We start from the raw sequence: 13,884 nt of genomic DNA on the forward strand, positions 1-13,884 counted from the left end.
CGGTTATTCATTTTGATTGTAAAAATATAAAAGGTATAATGGCCCAGATATACCAATTAGTTTCAAAAGCCTGATTGGACAAGAAAAAAGTATATTTACATTTAGATCTCTTCTGGTGGGGATATTACTGTAGTCTCCTGTTAAGCAATAGTGGAACCTGTCCAGGAACAGTGGAGCTAATGGTGCTGAAACCAGGGCTCCTTTCACAGCCATATTTCTGTAATTTAAATATCCACCAAGTGCTTTGACAGCAGCTTTGAAAGTTACAAGGACCACATCAGTTCATGAAAGCAGCTCAATACCACCTTCTCAAGAGCAATAAGAAATGAGAAATAAATGCTGGCTTAGCCAGTTTTACTCAGATGCTGTAAATGATGAAAAGGATTCACAATGTATTATTCAGCTGCCTAGGCGAAGTTACAAACGTCAATACAACATACAGGTCACGTGGTGTGCAGTTTATAGTGAAACATGGAGATGAGTGCTTCCCAAACGTTCCCACATTTAATGTCTACGTCATTTGGATCTAAAAGTAGGAATACAATTAAGCCTTTCAACTCCTTAGTTCTGTTTCACTATTTAATTGGATCATAACTAATCTGCAGCACAATTCCACTTATTCACATTTGCTCCATATCTCATACAGGTATCACACTGATGAACATGCATTGCAATGCATCTTCCTGCAACACAAACTATGCCCAAATTTCAGCATCCAAAAGCAAGTGCAATGCTGTAGTGAATCTGACAATGCTTCAATCATAGTGATGTTTTACTTCCTAGCTTTTTAATTCCAAAACCTTGGAGGAAAAGGTCAATACTTACTAAGCCTTTTGGCTTTATAAAAAAAAGTTCCAATTTTTATGATACATGTATATATCGGCATCTTTTAAGTCCCTTTGTTCCTAATCTTCTACCATGAAGAAAATGCTCTGATTTGCTTTTTTGTGTTCACAAAGGATGATATCACATGGAAGTCCATTTCCTGTAGTTATTGTCCAACTATTAAAGTCATTCTATTTCCTTTTATAAATTCATTCATTCATTGATCTGAACAATTTACTGTGCTTCCTAACTTAAGCATTATCTACAAACTTGGATAGAGAGGTTTCCATTTCCTTATTTAATTCATTAATATATGCATAAAAGTCACTGCACGGGAGATGTTCAGCTTCAGAATTTTCACCATCTCTACTCTGTCTCCCATAGCTGTTCTTTTGAAGTTTTTAGATTATAGCTTACAATACCGAGCCCAATATTGTTGTGGAAACTCACCGTTACCTTCTCAGAGCAATTATGATGATGGGTAATAAATGTCACCTTCTCAGGGTCCTATATAGATAACAAATACAACTTGATTAAAAGTTGGATGATGGTACCTGTTCAATTATGCGAGGGGTTTTCTTCCTGCCCATCTGTGCAGATCTGCCTCTGTCTTTCTGACCATCTGCTCGAACCTATTGTAAAAAATACTAAGATCAGTACGCCAACCAGAAAATTACAAGTTTGCTCTCAATTCTACAAAACATTCTACAGGAAATGCTAATATTTATGGAATTACAAAATTTATTTCTCTATTTTGCACAACTGTAGGGGAAACAATTGTGAATTATTTTTCAATGACTTAGCTCAAAAAGTAGTCTGAAATCTGGAGCATGATTGTGATATTAATTCCTACCAGGATGTTGTCTGTTCCATTTAGGCTATTATTCATGTGCTTCTTGTGGCCAGAGCTTCTAATTTGAAAAATGTGTTGCTGGAAAAGTGCAGCAGGTCAGGCAGCATCCAAGGAGCAGGAGAATCGACGTTTCGGGCATAAGCCCTTCTTCAGGAATCTTACGCCCGAAACGTCGATTCTCCTGCTCCTTGGATGCTGCCTGACCTGCTGTGCTTTTCCAGCAATACATTTTTCAGCTCTGATCTCCAGCATCTGCAGTCCTCACTTTCTCCAGAGTTTCTAATTTGTCATGATTGATATCGTGGGCCTTCATTTCTCTTTTGGTAATAGCCTTGACTAAGAGCTTTGGGTACATATTGGTACCTTGACATAAGGGATTTGTTTGCTCAGTTAACAAACTAAATACAGCTTTTGTGGGGGTGCAGAAGAGAAAAAAAGGCATATAACATTTTAAGGAGGATTTGCATCAGTAACGAGGCACACAATATAGAAAGTTGAATTGCATGAGCCACTGTATATTCCCTACAGTTATATTTAGATGTAGCTATTCTCACTTGCCACAGTGTTAAACTAGAAGCCACACCTGAGAGTTTACGATTTGAGATGAAGAAACAAATCTGGGTGCAAGTATCATAAAATATACTGATTTAAGAGTGACCAAAAACAGTGCTTCAGAATTATGGTATAAACGTTATATGGGACAGCACAGAGCAAGATCTAATATATAATTAATGAATTTCCTGTGACTTTGTTCATAGATGAGTATGCTTAATTCTTCCATGTGTACTCTGCATTTCTACGTTCATACTACTGAGTTTTACACTAATTACATTTGAAAATGTTAACATAGGAAAGCCGATGGAATCTATAAAAATAATTTTATGAACTCTATAGTCCTGAAAATTCATATATTTAAACTGATAAGAAGTTTGTATTTCAAAGTAATTTGCGAAAATCTTTATCAGCTGGAAATTAAGAAACAGAAATGACAATACTAATTCAACAGGAAAGTCTCTTGTAATTACTTTTCCTTTTCTTTAAATGATAAAGAAAAGGATTTTAATTGGACATTCTCGGTTTTAAACAGCACGTGCATAGGACCACAACTGTTTGGGTAGAAACGTAATATGTGAAAATGCTGTCACACCCAAAGTATACTACCCAAGCTTACTGCTAATTCTGTTTTGTTTAAACGTGGAGATGTGCTCTCTATTTTGTTTTCAATTACTGCTTCAGCTTTCTTCCAAGTTTCCAACCGAAGTCTTTCCATAACGTTAACTTCATCTCTAAGCTCTTTGTTCTCCTTTGTCAGTGTCTCAATCTGGTTTCGAAGTCTTGCATGAATACTTGACCACCTTAATTCTTTTCGTTTTAGTTCTTCCTGCAAGTCAACAATCTGCTGTTTCAGTGCCTATGAAGAAAGAAACAAAGTTCTAAAAGCATATGAAAAATAACTGGACATTTCTATTATAATTAAAGTATTTCAGAGAACATAAGCAAGTAGATCCAGCCAGATGTTAAAGTGTTCAAGCCTCTTCCCATAAATTCTTGTTTAAATTTACAAGCATAATCTTTTAGGTTCTTCTCCTCCTACATGTCAAGTGGTGTGCAGCTTATAGTGAAACATGGAGATGACTGCCTCCCCAACATTCCCACACTTAAATGTCTACACCACGTGTTTCAGATTATTGGAATCTGACATCCTAGATCCACCTATACTATTTGCCTCAGCTATTCCATATAGCAAGTCCAATGGCTCTTCCATTTGTTGATATGATGCCCCAGTCACAATAAATGACTGGTTTTAAGCTGTTAATTTTAGTTCTTCACCTTGAGCTTTCTGACTTCAACCTCCTGGAGCGTTATAATGGAGCTTAATGCCAAGCTCAAGGAACAGCACCTCATCTTTCAACAATGCACTCATGATCTTCTGGTCTCAACATAATTCCAACAATTCTTGCCAACAATGTCTTTTCAGAATTTTTTCATGCTCTTTGCCATTTTCCCCTCTCTTCTTTTTCATTTCCTCCATTCAAACTATTACCGGGCTTCTACTGTGTCATTCAGCCCCATTGCACTTAACGACAAACAAAATACAGTATTTCCAACTTTTCACTGGTCTGACAAAATGTCACAGACTTCTCTCATCACAAATTGCCAAATATTTCCAGCACATTCAGTTTATAATTATCAGATTTTCAGTATTTGCGAAATTCATACCTCCATCTGTTATAAAGCTAATAATGCTTTTTAGCAACACTTAGAGTCAAAGAATCACAGAGATGTACAGCACGGAAGCAGACCCTTCCAGCAAACTCGTCCATGCTGATCAGATATCCTAACGTATCTAGTCCCATTTGCGAGCACCTGGCCCATATCCCTCGAAACCTTCTTATTCATATACTCATCCAGATGCCTTTTAAATGTTACAATTGTAACAGCCTCCACCACTTCCTCTGGCAGCTCATTCCATACACAAACGAACCTCTGCGTGAAAACGTTGCCCTCCAGGTCTCTTTTATATCTTTCCCCTCTCACCCTAAATTTATGCTCTCTAGTTCTGCACTCTCCAACCGAGGGAAAAGACTTTGTATCCTATCCATGCCTCTCATGATTTTATAAACCTCTATAAGGTCATCCCTCAGCCTTCGACACTACAGAGTAAACAGCCCCAGCCTATTCAGCCTCTTCCAATAGTTCAAATCCTCCAACCACGGCAACATCCTTTTCAGTCTTTTCTGAACCCTTTCAAGTTTCACAACGTCCTTCTGAAGGAAACCAGAATTGCATGCAATATTTCAAAAGTGGCCTAACCAGCATCCTGTACTCTGCACCATGACCTCTCAACTCCTATACTCAATGCTCTAACCAATAAAGGAAAGCATACCAAACACATTCATCACTATCCTATCTAACTACAACTCTACTTTCAAGGAGCTATGAACCTGCACTCCAAGGTCTCTTTGTTCAGCAACACTCCCTAGGATCTTGCCATTAAGTGTATAAGTCCTGCTAAGATTTGCTTTCCCAAAATGTAGCTCCTCGCATTTAATCGGTAATAAACTCCATCTGCTACTCCTCAGCCCATTGGCCCACCTGATCAAGATCCCCTTGTAATCAGAGGTAAACTTCTTCTCTGTCTGCTCCACCTCCACTTTTGGTGTCATCTGCAAACTTACTAACTATACCTTCTATGTTCATATCCAAATCATTTATGTAAATGACAAAAAGTAGTGGGCGCAGCACTGAATTTATAAACCTCTATAAGGTCACCTTGTGGCATACCACTGGTCACAGACCTCCAGTCTGAAAAACAACCCTCCACCTTCTACCTTCGAGCCAGTTCTAGATCCAAATGGCTACTTCTCCCTGTATTCCATGAGATCTATCCTTGCTAACCAGTCTCTCATGGGGAATGTTGTTGAACGCTTTACTGAAGTCCACACAGATCACGTCTACTGCTCTGCCCTTATCAAACCTCTGTTACTTTTTCAAAAAACTCAATCAAGTTTGTGAGACATGATTTCCCACACACAAAGCTGTGTTGACAATCCCTAATCAGTCTTTACCTTTCCAAATAAGTGTGCATCCTGTCCCTCAGGATTTCCTCCAACAACTTGCCCACCACCAACATCAGGCTCACTGGTCTATAGTTCCCTGGCTTGTCCTTACCACGTTTCTTAAACAATAGTACGTTAGCCAACCTCCAGTCTTCTGGTGCCTCACCTGGTGACCATCAATGATACAAATATCACAGCTAGGGACCCAGCAATTACTTCCCTACTTTCCAAAAGAGTTCTGGGGTACACCTGATCAGGTCCTGGGGATTTATCCACCTTTATGCATTTCAAGACATCCAGCACTTCCTCCTCTGTAATATGTACATTTTTCAAGATGTCACCATCTATTTCCCAACATTCTATATCTTCCATGTCTTCCTCCACAGTAAATACTGATGAAAAATACTCGTTTGTATCTGCCCCATTTCCACACAAAGGCTGCCTTGCTGATCTTGGAGGGGCCCTATTCACTCCCTAGTTACCTTTTTGTCCTTAATGTACTTGTAAAAAAGCCCTCTGGATTCTCCTTAACCCTATTTGCCAAGGCCATCTCATGTCCCCTTTTTGCCCTCCTGATTTCTCTCTTAAATATACTCATACTGCCTTTATGCTCTTCAAAGGATTCACTCGATCTCTCCTGTTTATACCTGACATGTGCTTCCTTTTTCTTAACCAAATCCTCAATTTCTCCAGTCATCCAGCATTCCCTACACCTACCAGCCTTTCCTTTCACCCCAACAGGAATATACTGTCTCTGGACTCTCATTATCTCATTTCTGAAGGGTTCCCATTTACCTGCAAACATCTGCACCCAATTGGCTTTTGAAAGTTCTTAGGGGGACAGGTAGGAGGCTCCGTGGGAACGAAGAGACTCACAGTTGGGGTGTTGCCTCCCAGGTGCCAGAATTTGTGATGTATCCAATTGTATTTTGGGGATCCTTGAGGGGGAGAGGGAGCAGCCCCAAGTCATGGTCCACATAGGCACCAAATACATAGGTAGGAAGAGAGGTGGGGATTTACAGCAGAAATTCAGGGAGCTAGGCTGGAAGCTTAGAGGTACAACAAACAGAGTTATTATCTCTAGTTTGTTGCACATGTCATGTGCTAGCAAGGGGAGGAATAGGGAGAGAGAGGAGTTAACACGTGGCTACAGGGATGGTGCAGGAGGGAGGGATTTGGATTCCTGGATAATTGGGGCTCTTTCTGGGTCAGGTGGGACCTCGACAAACAGGACAATCTTCACCTGAACTAGAAGCTTACCAATATCCTGGTGGGAAATTTGCTAATGCTCTTCGGGAGGGTTTAAACTAATTCAGCAGAGGTGTGGGAACCTAAACTGTAGTTCGAATATACAGGAGATTGAGATTAGTGAAATCAAAACTAAGACTTCCAGATCACAAGAAGGCACCAACAAGCAACAAGTTGGTTTGAAGTGTGTCTACTTCAACGCTAGGAACATCCGGAATAAGGTGGGTGAACTTGAAGCATGGGTAGGTACCTTGGATTTTAATGTTGTGGCCATTTCAGAGACATGGTAGAGCAGGGACAGGAATGGTTACTGCAGGTTCCGGGATTTAGATGTTTCAGTAAGAACAGAGAAAATGGTAAAAGAGGGGGTGATGTGGCACTGTTAGTCAAAAGACAGTATTACGGTTGCAGAAAGGACATTTGAGGACCCATCTGCTGAGATTAGAAAAGTTACCCTGTTGGAAGTCTTCTATAGGCCTCCAAATAGTTCCACAGATGTAGAGGATAGGATAGCAAAGATGATCCTTGATAGGAGCGAGGGTAACAGGGTAGTTGTTATGGGGACATTAACTTTCCAAATATTGACTGGGAATACTATAGTTCAAATACTTTAGATGGCTCGGTTTTTGTCCAATGTGTGCAGGAGGGTTTCCTGACAAAGTATGTAGACAAGGGGCGAGGCCACATTGGATTTGGTACTGGGTAATGAAATTGGCCAGGTGTTACATTAAGTTAAGTAAGCACTTTGGTGATTGTGACCACCATTCAGTCATGTTTATTTTAGTGATGGAAAGGGATAGGTATATACCATAGGGTAAGAGCTATAGCTGGTGGAAAGGCAATTACAATGTGATTAGGCAAAATTTAGGATGCATTTGATGGGGAAGGAAAGTGCAGGGGGTAGACACATTTGAAATGTGGACCTTATTCAAGGACCAAATACTGCAGTTCCTTGATAAGTATGTACCGGTCAGGTAGGGAGGAAGTTGTCGAGTGTGGGAACCGTGGTTTACAAAAGGAGTTGAATCTCTTGTCAAGAGGAAGATGGCCGCTTATGCTAGGATGAAATGTCATAGCTCAGTTCGAGCGCTTGAGTGTTACAAGTTAGTCAGGAAAGACCTAAAGAACAAACCAATAAGAGTCAGGAGGGGAAATGAGAAGTCATTGGCGGATAGGATAAAGGAAAACCCCAAGACTTTCTATAGCTATATCAGGAATCTTTTTAAAAATGACAAGAGTAAGATTAGAGCCAATCAAGCATAGTGTGCGTGGAGTCAGAGGAGATAAGGGAAACACTAAATGAATACTTTTTGTCAGTATTTACACATGAAAAAGACAACGTGGTCAAGGAGAATATTGTGATACAGGCTACTAGACTAGATGGGATTGAGGTGATAAGGAGATGTTGTTAGCAATTCTGGAAAGTGTAAAAATAGATACATCCCTTGGCCGGATGGGATTTATCCTAGAATTCTCTGATAAGCCAGGGAGGACATTGCCGAGCCTTTGGCTTTGATTTTTATGTCGCCATTGTCTATAGTGCCAGAAGACTAGAGGATAGCAAATGTTGTTCCCTTGTTCAGGGGGAGTAGAGACAACCTTTGAAATTATAGACCTGTGAGTAATGTGTTGGAGGAGCAACACATTGACGCTGGAGATCAGAGCTGAAAATGTGTTGCTGGAAAAGCGCAGCACATCAGGCAGCATCCAAGGAACAGGAGATTCGACATTTCGGGCATAAGCCCGCCTTCAGGGCTTATGCCCGAAACATCGAATCTCCTGTTCCTTGGATGCTGCCTGACCTGCTGCGCTTTTCCAGCAATACATTTTCAGATCAGTAATGTGTTGGAAAAGGTTAGAAGAGATAGGATTTATCATCATCTAGAAAGGAATAAGTTTGATTAGGGATGGTCAACAAGGTTTTGTAAAGGATAGATCGTACCTCACAAACCTTACTGAGTTCTTTCAGAAAATGACCAAACTGGAGGAGGTTAAAGCAGTTGATGTGGTGTATATGGGTTTCAGTAAGGCGTTTGGTAAAGGTCTCCATGGTAGGCTATTGCATAAAATACAAAGACATGGGATTGAGGGTGATTTCGAGGTTTGGATCAGAAATCGGCTAGCTGAAAGAAGACAGAGGGTGGTGTTGATGGGAAATATTCATCCTGGAGTTCAGTTACTAGTGGGGTACTGCAAGGATCGGTTTTGGATCCATTGTTGTTTGTCATTTTTATAAATGACCTGGATGAGAGCATCGAACGCAGGGTGAGTAAATTTGCGGATGACATGAAGGTCAGTCGAGTTGTGGAAGTGACGAAGGTTGTTGTAGATTACAGAGAGACATAGATAAGCTGCAGAGCTGGGCTGAGAGGTGGCAAATAGAAAAGTACAAGGTCATTCACTTTGGAAGGGGTAACAGAATGCAAAGTACTGGGGTAATGGTAGGTGAGCAGAGAGATCTCAGTGTCCAGGTACATTGATCCTTGAAAGTCACCACTCAGGTTGTTTAGAAGGCTTTTATTTGTAGAGAGATTGAGTTTTGGAACCATGAGATCACGCTGCAGCTGTACAAAACTATGGTGCGGCCACATTTGAAGTACTGCACGCAGTTCTGGACACCACATTATGGGAAGGATGTGGAAGCTTTGGAAAGGGTTCAGAAGAGATTTACTAGGATGTTGCCTGGTATGGAGGGAAGGTCTTATGAGGAAAGGCTGAGGGACCCGAGGCTGTTTACATCAAAGGTTGAGAAGTGACTTAATTGAGACATACAAGATAATCAGAGGGTTAGATAGGTTGGACAGTGAGAGCCTTTTCCCTCAGATGGCAATGGCTAGCACGAGGGAAATTGAGGGGCAATAGATATAGGACAGTTGCCAGAGGTAGTTTCTTTACTCAGCGTAGTAAGTATGTGGAGCGCACTGCCTGCAACAGTAGAAAACTCTCCAACTTTACGGGCATTTAAATGGTCATTGGATAGGCATATAGACGAGAATACAGTAGTTTAGGTCAGATGGACTTCAAATTAGTTCTACAGGTCGATGCAACATCGAGGGCCGAAGTGCCTGAATTGCGCTGTAATGTTCTAAAAATGCCAAGAATAAGTACTTTAAAGTTGCTGCTCGGAAGTGCAGAACTTGAATACATCTGAAAAGAGAGGCATATTACCAAAGATTTTCATCTTGCTTTTTGGATTGGTCGAGGGTGGACTTTGCCTATTACAAACAACTGAAGGAACATGTGGTTGGATTTGATTATGTCAATTGCTGGGAGATACGATTAGTGTACATGGCATCACACCAGCACAGAAAGTCAATCATGCCTGCATCTACCACACTTGAAAGACATCATCTTATTAGTAGAGTAGAGAGTAGAATACCTTTTGTCATTTCTTCCATATACAAGTGATACAATAAAAATGAGACAGCATTCTTCTCGGACCAAGGTGCTACACTGACAGCACAAACTACGATCATACAAAGCGTGGCATAAAGTGTGTAAGAAGTGCAAAACACACAAATTACAGTGTAATGAAAGAATGATAATTAATAGACATTGTTCTAGCAGCAATTTGAAGTCATGCAAAGAATTTCAGATGAAAAGGAGTCTGAACATAGTGTTAAAGAGTCTAATGGCTTGGGGGAAGAAACTGTTGCACAGTCTGGTGAGAGACCGAATGCTCTGTTATCTTCTGCCAATTGGCAGGAGAAAGGAGTTCGAGTGAGGGGTGTGTGGGGTCTTCCACAATGCTCTTAGCCTTTCAGATGCAGCATGTGTTGTAAATATCTGTAATGGAGGGAAGAGAGACCCCAATGATCTTCTCAGCTGACCTTGCTATCCATTGTAGGGTCTCACGATTAGAGAAGGTACAGTTCTCGAACCATGCAGTTATACGGTTGCTCAGTGTACTCTCCGTGCACCTTCTGTAGAATGTGGCGAGGATGGGAGTGTGGGAGGTGGGCTTTCCTCAACCTACGCAGAAAATAGAAGCGCTGCTGGGCTTTCTTGGCTATGGAACAGATGTTGAGGGACCAGGTGAAATTTTCCACCAGATGGATGCCAGGAAATTGTTGTTCTTCACGATCTCCACGGGAGGAGTCAATGTTCAGTGGAGAGTGGTCGCTTTGTGCCCTTCTGAAGTCAACAACTATCTCTTTTTATTTTGTCCACCTTCAGAGACAGGTTAGTTCTGCACCAGTCCATTGGCCGCTGCACCTCCTCTCTGCATGCTGACCAGTCATCCCTGTTATTGAGACCCACTACAGTCATGTCATCAGCGAACTTGATGATGTGATTCGATCTGTGCATCGCTGCACAGTTGTGTCAGCAGGGTGGACAGCAGAGGACTGAGTACACAGCCCTGAGGGGGACCCCTGTGCTCAGTGTAATGGTATTGGAGCTGCTGTTCCCAATCCAAACTGATTGAGGTCCCCCAGTCAGGAAATTCAGGATCCAGTTACAAAGGGAGGTATTTAGGCCCTGCAGATTAAGCTTTCCAAACAGGTGCTGAAGAATGATAGTGTTAAATGCAGAACTCAAGTTTATGAACAGTAATCTGACATAAGTGTCGTTCTTCTCCAGGTGGGTGAGGGCCAGATGTAGGGTGGTGGAAATAGCATCATCTGTTGAGTGGTTGGGATGATATGCAAACTGCAAGGTGTCCAGTGAGGGGGGGCAGCAGGGTCTTAAAATGATCATCAAGAGCCTCTCAAAACACTTCATGATGATGGGTGTTAGTGTAATGGGGCAGTAGTCACTGAGACAGGACACTGAAAACTTATTTGGCACCAGAATGATGGTATCAGCCTTGAACCATGTTGGAACTATGGCACAGCTCAGGGAGATGTTGAAGATTTCCATTTCAACATCCGCCAGTAAGCCTCAGCATCCTTTCAGCACTCTGCCAGGAATGTTATCTGGTCCAGCAGCCTTGCTTGGTTGACTCTGCATAGGGTTTTCCTCACATCATCCATGGTAAGAGACAGCATCTGGTCATTGAGGGGGAGGTGGGGGGTGAACTTCCTCGCTGCTGCGTCGTTTCATGCCTCGAACCATGCATAGAAGTTGTTAACTCATCTGGGAGTGAGGCATCACCAGCACAAGCAGGTGATGCTGTTCTGTGGTTGGTGATGGCCTGGATGCCCTTCCACACGTCAGCCTGTCACCTCTGTCCAGAAAGTGGCTGTGTATTGTGTGTGTGTGTGCATGCTTTGCCTCTTTGATGGCCTGGGTCAGGTTGGTCCTTGCTGATGTTAGGGCTGCCTTACGATCTGCTCTGGAAGTGGAATCATGGGCCTTCAAAAGCGCACACAAACTTTGCGGTCATCCGTAGCTTCTGATTGGGACAAGAAGTAGTGATGGTCTTGGACACAGTGACGTCGTCAATACGCTTGCTAATGTAGCAAATCACTGACACTGTGTACTCCTCTAAGTTAATGGAATTGCCATCGGATGCCACCTCCCTGAACACACGCCAGTCAGTGCACTCAAAACAGTCTTGAAGAGCAGAAACGGCTCCTGCCGGGCAAGGGTTTCACCTGCTTCAGAACCAGTTTGACATGTCTGATGAGCAGTCTCTACACTGGGATTAGCATAACAGAGATTAGATTAAATTAGGTTACCTACAGTATGGAAACAGGCCTGTGGTCTGAGGAGCCAAGGATCGGCTGGGGCTCTGGCCGGTTTGTGTGGGGGATATTTGTATAAACCAGATTCAGCATGTTCTCTCTTCTCGTCACAAAGTCAACATGCCGATGGGATTTAGGGAGCAGAGTCTTGAGATTTGCATGGTTGAAATCTCCAGCAACAATAAACAGTCCATCAGGATGTGCGTTCTGCAATCTGCTAATAGCCCTACAGTTCACAGTATACCTCCTTAGCATTAGCACTGGGAGGAATATATACCCCAACTATAAGGACAGCGATGAATTCCTGTGGCAATTATTAATGAAAGATATTAATTGCATTGCACAGTAGCATCATGATACATTATTTATGTTAGTTGAGAAATCTGCTACTGCGTTCTCCACTGCTGTCTACCCATCTGGGAAGGTGATGGGATCTGATGTGGTATTGAGGAATCATTTCTTCAAATAGTCACAATGGTAACTCAAATTTTTCTCTATCGTTGCAATTTCCCACAGATGCAGTGATGATAGTTTTACATACACAGTGAAGATTACTTCTGTTAGCTCTCATAATATAATAATGGGATGTGGGAAACATGGTTCTGAAGGTTCCAACAGAACTTTATTACAGCTCCTGGTATCCAACTTGAAGGTCACCAGTAGCATATACCAATTTGCTTCTATTCTTCACAGCATGATGTGCTAACTTAGTAAAATGAAAGCAGAGACCTTTATACCATTAGGTAACATGTTATAATTTTGAGGATATCATGAGTTTATCCCTTAAAAGATATCTTATGTACTGAGAGAAATAATAATATTCCCCTTTTTCTAAATAAAATAAATCTCAAACACAGATATATAGTGGTAATAGACTCCTATTTCAGTTCAATAATTGAAATAAACAGGTAAAACAGAATAAACAGGATCAGCAATCTAAACATTTGAGATTTGACAACTTGTCCTGAGCTGGTGAGCATATACTAACTAATATACTAGCCAGATAAACACTGACTACAAGAACAGGTCAGAGGCCAAGATCCCTGCATTGAGAGGACTAGAATGCAAGTGCAGGGATGTACTGCTGAGGCCGTATAAGGCTCTGGTCAGACCACATTTGGAATATTGTGAACAACTCTGGGTCCTGTTTCTAAAGATAGATATGCTACCCTTGGACAGGCCCAAGAGGATGTTCACAAGACTGAATGCAGGGATGAAGGGCTTGTCATACAAGTAGTGATTGAGGACTCTGGGTCTGTACTTGAAGTTTAGAAAGTTATGGGGGGATTGGATTTAAACTTAGAATTGAGAGCCCTGGATAGAATGGGCATGGAGAAGATGTTTCCATTTGTAAGGGAGTGTAAGACCTGAGGGAACAGCCCGAGTGTGAAAGGAAAACCCTTTAGAACTGAGATATGGAGGAATTTCTTCCGCTAGAGGGTGTCAATCTGTGGAGAGCAGGTCGTTGAGTATATTTAAGACAGAGATGAATAGATACTTGATTAGTAAGTGAATCAAACATTACAGGGTAAAGGCAAGAGAATGGGGTTGAGAAACATATCAGCCATAACCAAATGGTGAGCCATTCTCAATGGGCCTAATTCTGCTCCTATATCTTATAGTCATTCCCAACCCCACAAGATACTGAATCAGTCCATGCCCAAATGTAACAAGACCTGGGCAATATCTAAGCTTGAAGGTGACAAGTGGCAAATATCATTTATGCCTCATACTTGATGTGAAATGGTCATTTCCAACAAGTGAATCCAAG

At 41.6% G+C, this 13,884-nt stretch overlaps 1 protein-coding gene across 1 annotated transcript in view; it reads right to left on the minus strand.

Annotated features, from left to right (window-relative positions):
• Positions 1–13,884, minus strand: part of LOC132816773 (centromere protein J-like) — a 95,452-nt gene that overhangs the window by 27,501 nt on the left and 54,067 nt on the right. Inside the window, exons 10-11 of the mRNA XM_060826705.1 lie at positions 2,850–3,089; positions 1,380–1,457 (exon numbers count right to left, since the gene is read on the minus strand). Of these exons, the coding sequence (XP_060682688.1) occupies positions 1,380–1,457; positions 2,850–3,089 (318 nt within the window). The remainder of the gene's footprint in view (positions 1–1,379; positions 1,458–2,849; positions 3,090–13,884) is intronic.

The sequence above is a fragment of the Hemiscyllium ocellatum genome, chromosome 6 (genome assembly GCF_020745735.1).
Source record: "Hemiscyllium ocellatum isolate sHemOce1 chromosome 6, sHemOce1.pat.X.cur, whole genome shotgun sequence".
Lineage (NCBI taxonomy): Eukaryota > Metazoa > Chordata > Chondrichthyes > Orectolobiformes > Hemiscylliidae > Hemiscyllium > Hemiscyllium ocellatum.